The sequence below is a fragment of the Sander lucioperca genome, chromosome 3 (genome assembly GCF_008315115.2).
Source record: "Sander lucioperca isolate FBNREF2018 chromosome 3, SLUC_FBN_1.2, whole genome shotgun sequence".
In the NCBI taxonomy this organism is placed as follows: domain Eukaryota; kingdom Metazoa; phylum Chordata; class Actinopteri; order Perciformes; family Percidae; genus Sander; species Sander lucioperca.
In genome coordinates this window covers 32,348,249-32,365,985 of record NC_050175.1, presented here as the reverse complement: position 1 = coordinate 32,365,985, position 17,737 = coordinate 32,348,249, and the positions used below count along the sequence as shown (strand labels likewise).

Below are 17,737 nucleotides of genomic sequence, written 5' to 3'. Positions count from 1 at the left end.
TCAGGTATCAGAATTGTCAGATGGCGCTGGGATGAAGTTGGGATAAATAAGTATGTTTGTTACGAAAGTAATAAGTCACTAGGTCAGTAAATTGACCTATGGTTTAGGACTGGACTTGAACCCCGACGTCCTGAGTGAAAGTTCTGTACATACATACTCACACGTTATGCAGATACATATCTGCAAGTGTAGTATATACATGTATATATGCACAACTGAAGTATGTATGTACTGTATGTGCAAGTGGTTAGTACCAGTATGTATATATGTATGTGCAAGTGAAGTATATATGTATGAGCAAGTATTTAGTACCAGTTTATATGTAAAAGTGAAGTATTCAATTCTGGCCTAGGCGGCTTCTCAATTTCAGTCAGTCCGCTATGTCTGCTACACTTTTTTTCACTGTTTTATTACACGGCCACATACTATACATACATACATACATGCTTTGCTTCCTCATATAAAGAAAAGAAAAACACTGAAAAAATTGGACTCTAAAATCTAGAAACTATGAAGATAATTAAGTGATAGATTCATTGCACACTGTAAACATAAATGTAACACAGAGTATTAATCAGTTATTTTCCCTCAGCAAAATATAAAGTCAAAAAACATTGAGGTGTCCCTTCCCTGTTGTTTCATGAATGTACATGAATGTCTACACCTACACTATATTATACTATACTATATATTTCACTACTAGTCCAGTGAAATGGGACCCTAATTTGGGAGGATTATACAATTATCATAGGTTTCAAAATTGTACAATCCTCCCAAATTATTCCCATTTCACTGGACAAAACACAAATTGTGTTAAGAGTAACATACTTGATCCTTTTTTGTAAAAGAATGCAAAAAGAAATGAATCTAAACTATAGAAACACACGTGTATAGCACTTTATATATTGCCCTTTCATCACTGACTTTGTTTAAAACACATTTGCAACTTCATCAGCCTTTTTGTAATTATCTGCAACAACTACCATATTCATCAAACTTCTAACAACAATATGAACAGCAGTTTTCATTAAACGAAATATAACAGCAACAATGACTGTCATATGAATAATTATAAAAATAATGGCCATAATGTTAAAATAATAACAGTATTTAACTGAACAGCAATGTGTACCTGTGTTATTTAAATGCAGGCTAATAAAAGTAAGGTAAAATCCATCAGAGTGACCCGTGACCCATGAAAGGCACCAGGATTAACTGAGCTTGGCTGTTGGCCTGGTCTGGAGCAGGCTAGCTGCACAGAATTTAGTAATTTAGGTGCCTCTGCTTTCGTGAAACTGAGTCAAGTCTAAATTAAGCCAAGTTAACTGGGAAATCGCAGCTTAATCTAGGTTTTGTGAAATAGCCCTGCTCATGTCATTTTTGTGTTGGTGGAAACATTGGTGGAAAGCTAGCTATGTAACATGACATCCCCATTCTTAAGCCCACCTACAGTATTTATACTTGGTCGGTTGTTTCTCCAACAGACTAAAACAGCCATCAATGACCACCATTTTTTAACATGAGGGAGTCCAACACAACAGCAAAATAGTCCCCAAAAAGTCACTATTTATGGCGTCAGAATTATTTCATATCTCCTGAGCGTGATAAAACATGCTTACGAGCAAATTATATCATTTCACAGCAGATATTAGTCTTTGCGCACCAATTCAACAATCTTGAGTTGTACAGGTAGCTGCGAGCGTGAAACAGGCAGATATGAACAAAGAATTATCAAGCCTTGACCAGGCCTTGACCAGTGGCTTCAAAAAGATTTTCACCCTTATATGCACTACACATTTTTGCTGACTTGTGCTTTCTAATTATGTCATTTCATTATAATTCTGTTTTTCATGAGATGATAAACAAATGGAAAACTGAAGTAATATTTAAGGTGAAACAGAAAATCATAGGCAGCATTAAGGATTCATGTGTTAGACTGACCTACCCATCATATTCTCACAAGTGCTCAACTGAAAGGAACATTAAGACCTCAGGAGATGTAAACAATTGTCTTACCTAACATATTAAAAAATAGAGAAAGAAAAGTCAGAGTTTACGTGTTTACAAAAAAATAACCTCATTAGTCTGTCTTTAGGAGGGGTGGTCGGTTTTTTGAACACCAAAATGTGTTTAAATGGAAAGGGTTGGGGTCAGAAAATGATTGCTGTCTGATGGACTGCCCCTGTGCAAACACAAAAAAGAACTCTTGTTTGGGGAAGAGGAGCAGGTATGTAATGTTGGCTGGTTAGATTTTAGAAATAGTAGGAGATGGCAGCAACATTCAAATAACTTCTCAAATTATTCCTTTCTAAGTTTATAAGTTTGACAACTGAATGTATTGATATCTTTAGCTAATGCTAAAGATATCAATACATTCAGTTGTCATACTTTTTCTGCAATCTACTGTATGTACATATCTCTCTCTCTCTCTCTCTCTCTCTCTCTCTCTCTCTCTCTCTCTCTCTATATATATATATATATATACATATACACACTCACCTTGAAGATTATTAGGAACGCCTGTTCAATTTTTCGTTAATGCAATTATCTAATCAACCAATCACTTGGAAGCTGCTTCAATGCATTTAGGGGTGTTGTCCAGGTCTAGACAATCTCCTGAACTCCAAACTGAATGTCAGAATGGGAAAGAAAGGTGATCTAAGCAACTTTGAGCATGGCATGGTTGTTGGTGCCAGACGGGCTGGTTTGAGTATTTTCCAATCTGCTCAATTACTGGGATTTTCATGCACAACCATTTCTAGGGTTTACAAAGAATGGTGTGAAAAAGGAAAAACATCCAGTATGTGGCAGTCCTGTGGGCGAAAAGGCCTTGTTGATGCTAGAGGTCAGAGGAGAATGGGCCGACTAATTCCAGTTGATAGAAGATCAACTTTGACTCAAATAACCACTCGTTACAACCACAACACACACAACCTTGAGGCGGATGGGCTACACCAGCAGAAGACCCCACCGGGTACCACTCATCTCCACTAAAAATAGGAAAATGAGGCTACAATTTGCACAAGCTCACCAAAATTGGACCTTTCAAGACTGGAAAAATGTTGCCTGGTCTGATGAGTCCCGATTTCTGTTGAGACATTCAGAGAGTAGAGGTAGAGTCAGAATTTGGCGTAAACAGAATGAGAACATGGATCCGTCATGCCTTGTTACCACTGGGCAGGCTGGTGATGGTGGTGTAATGGTGTGGGGGATGTTTTCTTGGCACACTTTAGGCCCCTTAGTACCAATTGGGCATCGTTTAAATGCCACAGCCTACCTGAGCATTGTTCTGACCATGTCCATCCCTTTATGACCGCCATGTACCCATCCTGTGATGGCTACTTCCAGCAGGATAATGCACCATGTCACAAAGCTCAAATCATTTCAAATTGGTTTCTTGAACATGACCGTACTAAAATGGCCCCCACAAGTCGCCAGATATCAACCCAATAGAACATCTTTGGGATGTGGTGGAACGGGAGCTTCATGCCCTGGATGTGCATCCCACAAGTCTCCATCAACTGCAAGATGCTATCCTATCAATATGGGCCAACATTTCTAGAGAATGCTTCCAGCACCTTGTTGAATCAATGCCACGAAGAATTAAGGCAGTTCTGAAGGCGAAAGGGAGTCAAACACGCTATTAGTAGGGTGTTCCTAATAATCTTCAAGGTGAGTGTATATATATATATATATATATATACATACATATATATACACACACACACATATATATATATATATATATATATATATATATATATATATATATATATATATATATATATATATATATATATATATATATGTCAACTGAAGTACTTCAATATATTTCTAATTAGAAAAATGTGTTGCACAAATGTCATTATGAAATGTCAAATGTCAAAATAAAATAAAGATAAATTCTCACATTCAACCGGATAATTCATCAAAAATAAATTTGATCAAAATACATTATTATATGAAAAATAAAATACGCTAGCTACAATAACAAATCCAATTCAGTTCAGTGATCATCTGCTGCAGATGTTTCATAATTAAATCAATGACCTTCAAACTGTTCCACACAGTAAACAACTGTTGAACCAATAGACATACAGTATATATTATACACTTACTGAATTCATTTCTATTGTACAATAGCTGCCCAAATCATGTTATCATTGGCAAAAGGCCTCCAACTGACATGGTCAAATCCCAATATGTTCAGTTTTTGAGTAAATCTGCTGCACACTTACCCAGATCACAAACAGAAAAGGACAGGAGTAAAAGTGTATTGCCCTATGTTTTGCCCTGGTACTCTCATGTTTTCATGGTGCAAATCGGAACAACGATGACCAGGATCACAGTGCAGGTAGCTGCTGCAATCAGCGCGCCAATCTTACACACCTTCGCCCTCCTGAACTCTGCCTCTTTCCTCTTGAGCAGTGAGTCAAAGCCTGGTGTGTAGATATCCTCCATCCAGTACTCCAGGTTATTGGGGTTTAGGGACTCCTGTGTCTGATAAAACAAACAGAGGCAATACATAAGATGATACACAGGTCTGAGAAAAGTTGCACGTTTGATAAACATATGCACTCCCTGATTTGTTGATAGTGTTCTCATGACCATTACCTGGACTATGATCAAAGGAACCAGGGTCAAAACACAGGCAACATTCTACATTGGAGCCAGGTGTTCAACCTCTGTATGTCTCCTTTGCGTCCCTTATTACAGAGTATAAGGGATATTTTTATTAAATCATGGATCACTGCCTGAGGCCTGTACTACGAATCAAGATTAACATGCCCTGGATTTATCTCAGTTACCCGGATTCACCTAACCTAACAACTACGGTCCTGCATAAACTGTGTCACAACGGTGGTTCACAACTAGTTCAATCAACCCAGGGTTTCCCAATCCAGCGATGCGCATAATAAAAGAGGCGGTGTTTGCACAACGTGACCAATCGCAAACATCTACCAGAGCCGCATATTTTACATAAGAAGAGCAAACTATAATTCTACATAAATGTGAAGAACACAGACACAATTTTAAAGGCAAATCACAATACAGTCGCTGCTTTCTAAAACAGGAAGGAAAGCTGGCAAAAAAAGCAGACGCTGCGTAAATCACAACACATCAATTTCATTTCCCCATCAGTCAGGCTAAATCTGGGTTGAACCTGAAGTTACCTCGTTAATGCCAAATCTTGCTTCGTAGTACAGGCCTCAGCTCTCTCCTCATCTGTGTTTTACGGGGGGGGGGTTCCCGATTTTGTGACAGGTGTGTGTCTTTGTGTGATCAACTTGCAACATTTAGACCGGTGCCCTTGAAAAAAAAAAAAAAGCCTGGTTGTTGGTTTTAATGTGCTAATAAAAAGGACAAAATGAGACCCAGAAATGCCATGTTGTAAGAAGCTTTTTAAGTGAGAGATTAAGAGATTTTGATTGATTATAAATAGGGGGATTTTGATGCACACATTTGCCCTGCACAATCTGATACAGACAGCCAGACCACAAGATAACTTCCAGCAAGGAAACAGAAAAGATATTTTCTAAAAGCCTTTTCCTACTTTGTCAGTAGATACAGTAGGTGGAAGCTCCTTTGAAGCCCAGTGGTTCCCAAACTGGTGGTCAGGGGGTATAACATAGCCTGGGAAAACCCTGACTAACTTCGTCCACACTACATTGTACAACATAATGCAACAATAACTTATATCTATATAAGTTATTGCCATTAGGTCCTCTTTTGTAACTGCAGTCTTCTTCACAGAAGATGACATTCAAGTTCACAACAAAACAAACAAAAAACAATAAAACAGCCATGTCCATAGTCTTCTCTGAACAATGAAGTGTCTTAACAAACTATTTCCGAACAGTTGAACATATACCACACAGATTAACTGCCATGTTAGTCGTGCTGTCAGTGGAAGAATATGGTAGAGCTTGCAAACTGTGGCTTTTTTGTCGACAACGTGAACGTTGTCAACATAACTCACTGGAAATCCAAAAAACTTCCACACCGGCGACTTCAGTGAAAGAGGAGGGGGTTCAAGTTCTGTCGATAGGTCTCCTGCATCTGCAGTTGCCATGCTATCTTTTGACTGGCTGTAGCTAAATTAGAGGAGGTTGACTGACACTAGTGTTGACGAACTGACCGAAAAGCCGGTTAATTAACCGGAGTAGTGTCACTGAACTGGGAGAATGAACCGACTCACTCCTGTTTTTTTTACCTCATTCGTGCCGGTGTTATAGCCCTACTGGTTTCCACACTAACTGGTTTCCGTATGTTGTGTTTACCTAACAGCTGCCGATGTGGTCCGCCTCTGTTACCAGATTCGTCACACAATCACAAACATATTACTGGCGATTTTCAAATCGTTTCCCAGATCTACCGTCGCGAAAATGTTTGTCTAAGTAAGCACCACATCACAGCCACCTACAAACAAAAAAAAAAAGCTTATGAGCTTATTCATCTTTATATGAGTTTCTCTCTGGGTTTAACCAAGTGCGCCCCTTGTGGACAAAATATAACACCAGCATATTACAACATGAGAAACATCACATTCATAGCCTTAATTATTACAAGCCACTTCCAAAAACGCATTCATAACGAATCAGTACAATTGCAAGAAAGGCGAAAAAGAAAGTTGATCTGTATATGCCTTAATCGCCTCACAGTGATTGCTAACATCAAAGCAACATTTTGTTTTGGGTTGATCTGAAACAATAATTGGCCTATATGCGTCTATTGTATTATTGTAGCCTCCCTTCGGCGTATCTTAGAAAAATACCCGACATATCTGTTGTGATTTCTCTATCAACACTTTTTAAATGTAGGCTATAGCTGAATGTCCACAATCACATTATGTAGTTTTTGGAAGTGGCTTCCATGTTGTAATATGCTGGTGTTTTATTTTGTCCACAAGGGGCGTACTTGGTTAAACCCAGAGAGAAACTCATATCACTAAAGATGAATAAGCTCATTAAAAAATATCAATAGCTACTTTGCTGTGTCGGAGTTAGATTTCAGAACAACTTTACATCAGTTTGGATGGAACGATTCGATTAGAGACACATTACAATGCTTGGTTAATTCGCAGCCAAACTCAAGTAGGTTAACACTATTACAAGCCGTTGTTTTGCAAATTCTGAGGTATATATTACTATATCCCATACCATATAGGTTACACAAAAGGAGAGACAATGACTGTAAATAATGAAGACCATGCATTCAAACTGAGTCGTGTAGTAGCACTTTTCTGTGACTCGGTGGTAACACTTGTGTATATCGACAATATTAGACCACGAGTTATCGTTACTGTTAAAAAATATGTATCAGTCACAATGTGTAGCTTAGTAGGTGGCTGTGATGAAGTAGTAGTAGTCCATATGGCCGTAGATGCGAGGAAAGAAACGTGAAAACTATCATTGGGTTAGTTGAGGAAATCCTCAACTAAGCCCAGGTAACCAGTTGTTTTAGATCAGCTCAAAACAAAATGTTACCTGGTTGCTGACGTAGTTGATAAATATGTGACTGGAAGCAGTTTGATATAGAGCTTTGATAGCTCATTGTGTAGAGCTACAGACTCAGGTGTTAGATATTATATTTATGCCACAAGATCGAAACCAGCTCGACCCGAACTTGAATGATTACATTGTTTTTAGATCTTTTTTTGTTTGTAAGTGGCTGTGATGTGGTTACTTAGACAAACATTTTCGCGACGGTAGATCTGGGAAACGATTTGAAAATCGCCAGTAATATGTTTGTGATTGTGTGACGAATCTGGTGACAGAGGTGGACCACATCGGCAGCTGTTAGGTAAACACAACATACGGAAACCAGTTAGTGTGGAAACCAGTAGGGCTATAACACCGGCAGCGCTTCGCTCAAGCTGAGTGCGATCGGTGTATACTCCGTTGTGTGTAGCTGGTCTTCTTCTGCTACTGTGTGTTTAGTAATCTAGCTCATTAGCGCCTCCACTGGAGTGGTGGTAGAATCAATCAGTAAATGGACTACCTCGAGCAGGCTACACGTGTGTGTTTTTTTCTATGTTTTTTTTCCGCTTGGCAAGCCAACCGGATGTGACATGGGGGCATGGCAGCATCAACGATTCTATTTTTTAATTCGAAATTTGAGATTGTGACTTAATTTCGGTCTATTTTGATTTAAAATCGAAATCGTGACACCCTTACTAGTTAGCTACATAAACATGACCTTGAATTAGCCACAGCCATGAGCTACGGTTAGCAAAAGGCTAAACTATCGGCTTGTCTGCTGTGTTTATGTTTCCTCTCACACCGCCTCTGCCACGTCCTTGCTAAAATGGTGCAGTAGGCAGCTTCAGCCTCTGGTCCTTGTAACAGGCTGCTGCCATCCAAAGTAGCAGATGCCAAACTACATGCTGTAAGGTTATAATGGATTTTTGCCCAATAATGCCAAAATCTGTCTTCCACAGCTTTAAAGATAAGGTTCACATTTTGGGAAGTATTTACTAAAACAATAGTCAGGTGCCCATATAAACATTGACACAGGTTTGGCTTGCTGTAGTCTCGCATTGCCATTCCATCCTCCACAGCACTGTGGAGAAAGGTCTTGCTAGTCCACGCAGCATTCCGGGATGGGAGAAAAACGTGCTCTGATTTATTGGCATTTCTTTAAACCAATCACAATTGTCTTGGGCAGTCCTATGTGCTGGATGTAATAATGGTGCTTCTGCAAAATAGCCTCGGGAAGGAACTTGTTTTGGTGGAACATTCAAAAGTTGTTTTAGTCGTGCAACAGAAAACTCAGATTTGACAGATAGTCTAGCTAGCTGTCTTGATTTACCCTGCAGAGATCTGAGTAGTAGTTAACCATAGTTCTCATAAATCCACCAGAGTTTAGAATGCCAACACAAAGAAAGCCGAAGGTGAGGGAAATCCGGCCGAAAATGAGGGACATCTGGCGGATCTTCAGGCGGCACATGAGCAATCCCCTAAATGAATCGTCATTGATAGACTAGGCTTGCTGTAATCATACCTCCTGTTCATAACCCTCTTCTTTTACTAATCCTTTGCTGCAGATCATCAAAAAATAACTGCCCAGAGAAAAACAAAGAGAAGATTTGAAAAAAACAAAAAACAACAGGAACTTTGAAAGATACCCACTTGATTTGACAAATTCAAACTGCTGAAGCCCCATACAGTATTAACTTCAGATGTACTTTGGAATACATTTTTGCACAAAACGAGTACTGTGGATTTTGTCCCTTACGACTTACATTGAAAGCACATTAGGAAGGGATCTTAAAGCCAGTTTAAATTGAATGATAACAGCAAAACCTGTTTCAATGTTCACATGGGCACCTGAGTATTGTTTTAAGACCGACTTGAAAAATTGTGAATGTATGCAGTTCAATTCTTCTGGTAAGGTTCATTACATCTCTGACGGGACCTCATCAGGGTTCCACTAAAAGCTCAAAGAAGCCTCTTAATAATCAGCCCAATAAAGAGAAGGCGATAGGACATTACAGTCACAGGAAAATGGTATAAAATATCTACAAAAAACTTGCAGGGCAGCTATGCTTAGTTCGCTCCTCTACAGCCCTCCTGTGATTTTGATGGGAGTCTAGTACCTGCAGGTCCAGGGCTGTGAGCTGCTTTCCCTTCTCTTCTGAGTTGCGTTTATACTCCTTGATGGTCCAGGATGGTTGGCCGCGCTTGCCATCTGACAGGTCGGTGTACAGGGGGCTGCCTTTCACATGGGCTTTATTGGAGGGAGTGAAGGGGTGTGGTGAGAAAATGAATTCCCTCAAGTAGGACTCCTTCGGTGGTTTAGGGGGGCGGTGGGCTTGGGGTAGCCCATATTGACTCTCTTGTTCTGCCTGGAAATTGAGAGAGAGAGGATTAGAGAAAAGAAAGGTCATCAGGGAAATTTCCACCAGTGCACTTTCAACTTTTCCAACCTCTGCTTTATAAAAAAAACAATTCTGTTTATTTTAGGCTAACAAGGAAGTTACTGGTTGTAGATCAACCAGTAACGTGGAGCACAGGATATATTACAGAGCAGAGGGTTTATTTTAAAATGTTTAATATCATCAGACCGCTGATGTAAATGCCTGGGGAGAGACAGTAAAATGCTACAGTACAAACCTTTAGAAAAATAGAGGATTTTAAAGAAGACAGTAATGGTGGTCACCATGAACGAAGTTGATATCTTCTACAGCACAAATTCGAAAGTCTGCCTCTTGAAAGAAAAACTTGAGATTAAAACACCTCGGTGCCCAGCAGCCGCAGGATACTGTTATACACCAAACCTCTGGTAAAGATTAACTGCAGTTTTTACATGGAGTGGTTCTCCAGGAAAAATGACTAGCTGCTAGCTTGTCAGAGAAGATGCCTTTTTGGAACCTGGTCAAAACAGACTTTTAGGATATCAAGCATCTTTCTGAGATGATTACCAAACATGAAAACAGCAGGACAACAAGGTAAAATTGGTAGTAATTGGTAGTAATTAGTTGCTTGGCAAAGCAAACATAGCTACCTAAATTGACAGCGCATACAAATGTGAAATTGAGAAGAATAGGAGCAAATTGTGGAGATCATGTGTCAATCATCTTTTAAATCTGCTATTGATATTTACAGGGTTTTTCCTGCATAGAGAAAGTTTTAGTGCCCCTTAAAGAGGTTTTTACGCCAGCGCGAGTGCCAAAGCGTCTGATTTTCAGCATCATGTCTCATCCACAGCCACTTTTTACACATGCAGCTGGCGCTGATAAGCCAGCTAAACTGCATTGTTTTGACTTGGCCTGAACGCTCCGCTGTGAAGCTAGTGCTAATGGGATCTCCGTGTGTAATCAAATCAAATCAAATTTATTTGTCACGTACACAATAAAATCCATAAAAATAGTAATATACAACACAAGAAAATGAGGTGGTGGGCTAGCCACAGTTCTCATTGAGTAGACAGACAGCCTGAGGGAAGAAGCTCCTCCTCATCCTCTCTGAGTTTGTTCTCAGGCAGCGATAACACCTCCCTGATGGCAGTAGAGAGAACAGTGAGTTACTGGGGTGACTAGGTTCCTTGAGAATTTTTGTGGCCTTGGCCTTGCAGCGCCTGATGTAAATGTCCTGTATATTGGGGAGAGGAGCTCTGATGATTCACTCAGCTGAGCGGACCATCCTCTTAAGGGCCAGGTAGTCTTTTTGGGTGCTGCTGCCCATCCAGGTGTTGATGCTCCCAGACAGAATGCTCTCTATGGTGCAGGTGTAAAAGTTCCTGAGCACCCTGACGGGGAGCTTAAAGTCTCTTAGGCGTCTGAGATGGTAGAGACACTGACGGGCCTTCTTCACTAGGGAGGTGATGTGGACCGACCATGTTAGGTTCTGAGTGATGTGAACCCCAAGATATTTATAGCTGTCAACCCTCTCTACCTGAGCCCCGCTGATCCTGAGTGGATAGTAAATCCTCTGCTGTTTCCTGCTGAAGTCCACAATCAGCTCTTTAGTTTTCTAACCCTGGTTATTGTATTAAATGCTGAGCTATAGTCCACAAACAGCAGTCTAACATAATTTCCGCATTTGGTGTCTAAGTGGGCTAGCGTTTTGTGGAGCATGTAGGCTATAGCGTCGCCTGTGGATCCGTTGGGACGATATGCGAATTACAAGGGTGGTACGGTGGCAGGTAAGGAGGATGTGATGAATCTTTTAATCATCTTCTCACAACACTTCACCACAGATGTAAGGGCTGTGGGGCGGTAGTCATTTAAACAGCTATGCGGGGCTTTCTTTAAAACAGGGACTATGATTGACTGTTTAAAGCAGGTGGGAATAATAGACTGTGAGAGGGAGAGGTTGAATATTACTGTGAATACAGGTGCTAGTTGGTCAGCACAGGCTTTAAGGACACGGCCAGTAATACCATCTGGTCCAGCTGCCTCCCTGATGTTTACACTTCTGAATGTCATGCTCCATCACGGTAAACGCCCCCCCCTCTCTGCCGAGAGATATGCTGGCTTGTCGTCTGTCGGCCTCAAAGCGTGCATAAAAGTTGTTTAGCTCATCTGCCACAGAGATGTTAGCATTCACCAGACGTACTAGTGTCTTTATAGTCCGTGATGGTCCGTAGTCCTTGCTACAGGCCTCTGGAGCCAGATTGCTGAAGTTGTAATTCCAGCTTCTTACCGTAGCGCTGTTTCGCCTCCTTCACTGCTCTACGGACGTGGTATGAAGCGGCTTGTTTTTTTTTGTGATTTGAACATTTATAGCTCTGGATCACTAAAGTTTTACAGCAAAAGCTCACATTGAAGATGAGAGACAAACATTTCAATTGTGTCCCAACATTTCAAAACATTCACAAGTACAACTACTGCAGCTCTAACAGGCATGTATCTGAAACTTACATAATGTATCAGAAATACTTTTAGTACTTAAACTGGTAACCACAAAACAGCATGTGTGAATAATTATTCTTATGGTGTGTGCAGTGATAATGTTTCCGAGTTTCCCAGTGTTCCCGAGTTTCCCAGTGTTCTCAAGTTTCCTAGTGTTCTGGAGTTTTCGATGACTGCTCTTATAGAGTCTTCCAGACGTCCAGAGTTTTCGATGACCGCTCTTCTAGAGTCTTCCAGTCGTCCAGTGTCTCCGATGACCGCTCTTCTAGAGTCTTCCAGTCGTCCAAAGTCTTCGATGACCGCTCTTCTAGAGTCTTCCAGTCTTCCAGAAGGGATTCACCTTCGCAGACGGCCTCCAGAGGGGTTTCGCCTTCGCCGCTGGGCTCCAGAGGGGTTTCGCCTTCGCCGACGGTCTCCAGAGGGGATTCATCTTCGCCGCCGACCTGCTCGACTTTCAGAGGGGTTTCGCCTTCGCCGCCGGCCTTCTGAGGGGATTCGCCTTCGCTGCCGACCTGCTCGGCCTTCAGAGGGGAATCGCCTTCGCCGCCGACCTGCTCGGCCTCCAGAGGTGTTTCGCCTTCGCGGCCGGCCTCCAGAGGGTTATCGCCTTCGCCGCCAACCTGCTCGGCCTTCAGAGGGGTTTCACCTTCGCGGCTGATCTCCAGAGGGTTATCGCCTTAGCCGTTGGCCTCCAGAGGGATATCGCCGACGGCCGCCAGAGGGATTCTGCCTTCGTGCTTGGCCGCCTGATGGGTATCGCCTTCGTCGCCGACGGCCGTCCGAAGGGTTCTGCCTTTGTTCCTTAGCGCCCTCTTTCCCCAGTGACTCTCTCTGCTTCCCCCGGACTCTCTCGCCCTCCTTGGGTTGTTTTGTGTTCATCCCTCCTCCGGACCCCTTCCACCCTCTCTGGACTGTCGTGCCCTGTTTTGGACATTTTTGGTTTTGTTTTAAGGGCCGTCTGGTAGCCGTCCCTTGAGGGAGGGGTACTGTCACGTCTGCTCCGCTCTTATTGTGTTTTCTGTTTGTTTTCATGGACTTCCTGTTTTATTTTGTAATCCACTGTTTTTCTTCATTCACTTCACTTGTGCCTTTGTTTGTTTCCCGCCATTTTTTATTACCTGTCTCCGCCCTAATGTTATTCACCTGTGTCTAGTTGTCTTCCCCTCCCCCGTGTATATATACTCACCTGTGTTCACTTGTTCCTTGCCAGATTGTTGTTACTCCTCGTGTGTCTCACTCTCCATCGTTTCCCAGTGTTTCCAGATCTTTTGTTTGTATTTTCGACCACGTCTTCAGCCTACTGGATTTGTACCGTTGCCTGGATTGTTTATTTATTAATAAACAGACTTTCCTTCTACTCCGAGTTGAGTCGAGCATTTGAGTCCGACATTGTACCCGTGACAGTCATTGTACCCGTGACAGTTGGTCCGTAATAGTCATGTTCAGATCGCTCTTCCATGCAGCTTTTGTCAAAGTACGAGGGCTCGCAGAGGCCGAGCATAAAGAATCATACAATATAGAAACACTTTCTTTCGGTTCGGGTCTGTCGCCAGGAGGGAATCAGTCAGGGTTTCGGGGGAGCGGTTTGGAAAGTGGGGGAATGTCTTCTTGACAAAGTGCCTAATCTGAAAAAAGCAAAAGAGGTGTGACTTTGGCAAACCATAAAGGGAAGCGAGCTCTGTGAAGGACGCAAATATGCCATCTTTGTATAGGTCTTTGACACTGACAACACCATTACTGTGCCAGGCCCTAAATGCAAGGTCTGAACTTGAAGAAAGTGTAAAGACATGGTTTTTAAGCAGTGGGATCAAGACGGAAGTGCCCTGTAAGCCAAAGTTTTTCCTAACTTGACTCCAGATCTTGAGCGAGAGGGATACAATCAGGCATGCGCCCACAGATGTTAAAGGCAGAAGGAGCTGAGAGCAGAGGACCGAAGGCCGAAGGCGCGATCCCACCTTTTCCAAATGTACCCAGACAGGTAGAGAGGTGCAGTCGTCGCTCATCCAGTACAGGAGTTTTTGCAAGTTAGCTGCCCAGTAGTCTCGCCTGAAGTTAGGGAGCGCCAGACCCCCCTCAGCCTTCGGAGACTGTAATATCGCCTTTCGGATCCTAGCAGGTTTGCGGCCCCATGGAAATTTAGATATAGCCCTGTCCAGCTTGTCGAAAAAAGATTTAACAATAAGTACAGGGATGTGCTGGAAGGAATTTGGGGAGGACAACCATCTTAATCAAATTTATCCGGCCCACGACGGAGAGTGGTAAGACTGACCAGCGGTCAAAATCACTTTCAGTTTTATCGACCAGAGTTTTTGCGGAACATGTCTGATACGGCCATTGTAATAAAAAACCCCAAGTAGCGAAATCCGTCCTCTGCCCACTTAAATGACGATAAAGAGTGAGGGAGCTGCATAGCCAGATAATTTATCGGTAGGAGCTTGCTTGAGCTTGTAGCCAGAATATGCAAAGAACCGTACCAGAATGTTTAAAATTACAGGGAGCGAGACGGCTGGGTTAGAGATGTACAGGAGCAGGTCGTCCGCATACAGTGAGAGTTTGTGAGTTGTGCCAGACCGTGTGATGCCTTTGAAACCTTCCTCCGAGCGAAGCCAAATGGCCAGAGGTTCTATCGCGATGGCAAACAGGAGTGGGGACAGAGGGCAGCCCTGCCTGGTACCTCTCCAGAGTGAGAAAAGAGGTGACAACGTGTCGTTAGTTTGAACTGAGGCCAACGGGGATGAATATAATAATATGACCCAGAGGATAAAATTGTCGCCCAGGCCAAACCTGTCCATTGCCTCGTACAGGTACCCCCACTCGACCCTGTCGAAGGCCTTTTCGGTGTTGAGGGACACCACCATCGGCGGAGCGGGGGGGTGGCTAATTGGGCTTAAGCCCCGAATGTTTTGTCAAAAGCCCCGAATCTTTTAGGTTTTTTAAAATAACTTCAACTTTGTTTCATTTCCTCTCTCAGTCTTTCTGACTGGAGCGGCAAAAAAATGAAACAAAAGCTCTATTACCGTGCGTGGTGGCGGACGGTAACGCATCGCGCATCACTCAGCTTGTTTGCCAACTGCCAATAAAAACTAACGAAGAAGAGTAAAAATCTTCTTCTTCGTCGTTAACTTGTCATCAGGGGCTGGCGGGCTATTGTCATGCATGTTGTCATGTTGTATGTTTCATCTGTGTCGCGAGCTTACTGGCTAACCGGCTGAAGTTATGGATATAACAAAGTTTTTTATACGGAACAGGAACACTACTAACCATAGTAACAGACCTCACCGGCCGGAGAGATTCAGGAGCAGCGTCAGACGAACCGCGGACAAGTGTTGCAGGTTTGACTTTGACACTTGAGTTAAGTGACTGTATTGCTGGCTAGCTAACGAGTTAACATTATTAGTTGTTATTAAGAGAAATTTGTCTGATGATTTGTCATGTACACAGGGGGGTAGAGGGGTTGGGGGTTGGGGGGGGGCACTCATAAAACCGAAACACACAGCTTGTATCAAATGCTAAGTTATCTCAGGGCATATTTTACAGCTAATCTCGACACATTAGTGGGATAAGAAGAGAGACTAATTGAGAAATATAGTGATAAAGAAGATCAGAAAGACATGAGAAAGTTTATTTCCTCCTCCTGGGCTGATTGATTTGTGCTTATCATTTCTTGCAGGATTATCAGAAGTGCTGCCGCTCTTCTTCCTCTCGACACCATCACTACCCTCCTCACCTGGCCTTCATCCTCACCTGGCCTTCATCCTCACCTGTACTGCTTTCTTTCTAAGTTTCTATTTTACCTGTTAAGGATCATTTTTGTATAAATTGAAATGCATGAATTAATAAATTGTTCTTGTTTTAAAACAGATTTGTATTGTTTTATTATATTACATTATTAATACTTATATTGTTTAAAAATACACAATAAACCTTGTTGTGCAGTTAAAGCTTCAATTGTTCTTTTTTCCATTTCATGGATTCTGATGTAGCAAATTTATCAGCTAAGCACAAACTAAACAGAACTGAACTCTTAAGATTAGTAATGATGTTTACACCAAATTCCAATTTTACCTATGTAGGCTAACTTAAAAATAGTCAGATAATGGTTGCCTCTTTTTAGTTGCCAGGGGTGAAAATGAGTCATCCTTAACATTGTTGGTGTTTTGGATTCACTACAGCTGGAGAACAATTAAATACAAAATAGGTTGTAGGCTCTACAAAAAAAAAAAAAAAAAAGAGTTAGCCTGGGAGAGTTTACTGAAATATCACCTGCGACTTGAGAATACAGATTCTTGCGTTGCTGCTACAACTTTGAACAGGAGAAGCATAGTTAAACTATAGTCAAACAGAAACGTTGCAGAAATACGTTGCCACATCGCAGCCTCGACTATGTGAGGCCCACGGCGGCCCCGTCCAGGCCGGGCAAAAAAATCAATTTAAATGTGCCAGCTGAACGCCAGCAACGTCAGCTGAAGGCAAGTAAAGTCAGAAGAAATACACAAGCCACCAAGTAGGCCCAACACCTTGTATAACAGGGGCAGGGAGGCCGCCTTTAAAGTATGGAATTTAAATACACAAACAGCTATAAGAAAAGCTTGAGGTAACATTAGCAGCCTGCAGCTACGAATCTTGGAATAGTCTTACCAGGTCAGTACACAGCGAGGCAGGGGGCTAATGTGCCCTGGCAGGCCGTGTGCTAACGGTGGCCCGCTGCCGAGAGCCATCAAGCTACATTAGCCCACCGTGTGGGCGTGAGATTAGCAAAAACCAGCTATCTGGGCAGTTTTAACGTAGCCACTACGTTGCCAGGCAATTTCAGTCCTCCGTGGGTCCTGAACTGTGTCGATGCTGAGAAGAGACAAAGTCCTGAGCAGCCTTGGGGGAAATGAGCTGACGCCTCAGTCCTTCCCCGGTCGTAACGAACAGCTTTTTTTTTAAAAAAAATTAAGATTTTTTTGGGCTTTTCCGCCTTTATTTTAATAGGACAGCTAGGTGAGAAAGGGGGAAGACATGCAGGAAATTGTCACAGGTCGGATTTGAACCCTAGACCTCTGCGTAGAGGCATAAACCTCCCAGTATATGTGCGCCTGCTCTACCCACTGAGTCAACCCGGTGTTGGGTATCGGTAGGGAACACATTTAATTATTGGCAAATTATCAAAGATGTTTTATCAGTATTATAAAGTTATGAATATGGTTATTAATAACTTTATCAAATCGACAAACAATCAAAACGGGGCACCACCCTGGAATAATCAAACTGTGAAACAGTCTCATTTCGGTGGTGTTCCCTTTAAAATACCGATCTGAATTAACTTGGTTAATTTATCTGGTATATTCTAAAGGAACAAAAGGAAGGGTGAATCCAAGCAACGACCTGTTTAACCAG

At 42.2% G+C, this 17,737-nt stretch overlaps 1 protein-coding gene and 1 long non-coding RNA gene across 2 annotated transcripts; both read right to left on the bottom strand.

Moving 5' to 3' along the window:
- Positions 1-3,797: 3,797 nt before the first annotated feature.
- On the bottom strand, positions 3,798-9,922 carry LOC118494765 (major intrinsically disordered Notch2-binding receptor 1-like). Its single transcript, XM_035999879.1, has 2 exons — positions 9,599-9,922; positions 3,798-4,500 (listed from the first exon to the last, which is right to left on the bottom strand). The coding sequence occupies exons 1-2, from the start codon at positions 9,887-9,889 to the stop codon at positions 4,303-4,305; spliced, it is 489 nt and encodes a 162-aa protein (XP_035855772.1). The 5' UTR covers positions 9,890-9,922; the 3' UTR covers positions 3,798-4,302.
- LOC118494767 lies at positions 7,304-7,675 on the bottom strand. Its single transcript, XR_004896954.1, has 2 exons — positions 7,453-7,675; positions 7,304-7,406 (listed from the first exon to the last, which is right to left on the bottom strand). It is a non-coding gene; the product is annotated as an uncharacterized LOC118494767 (long non-coding RNA).
- Positions 9,923-17,737: the final 7,815 nt, after the last annotated feature.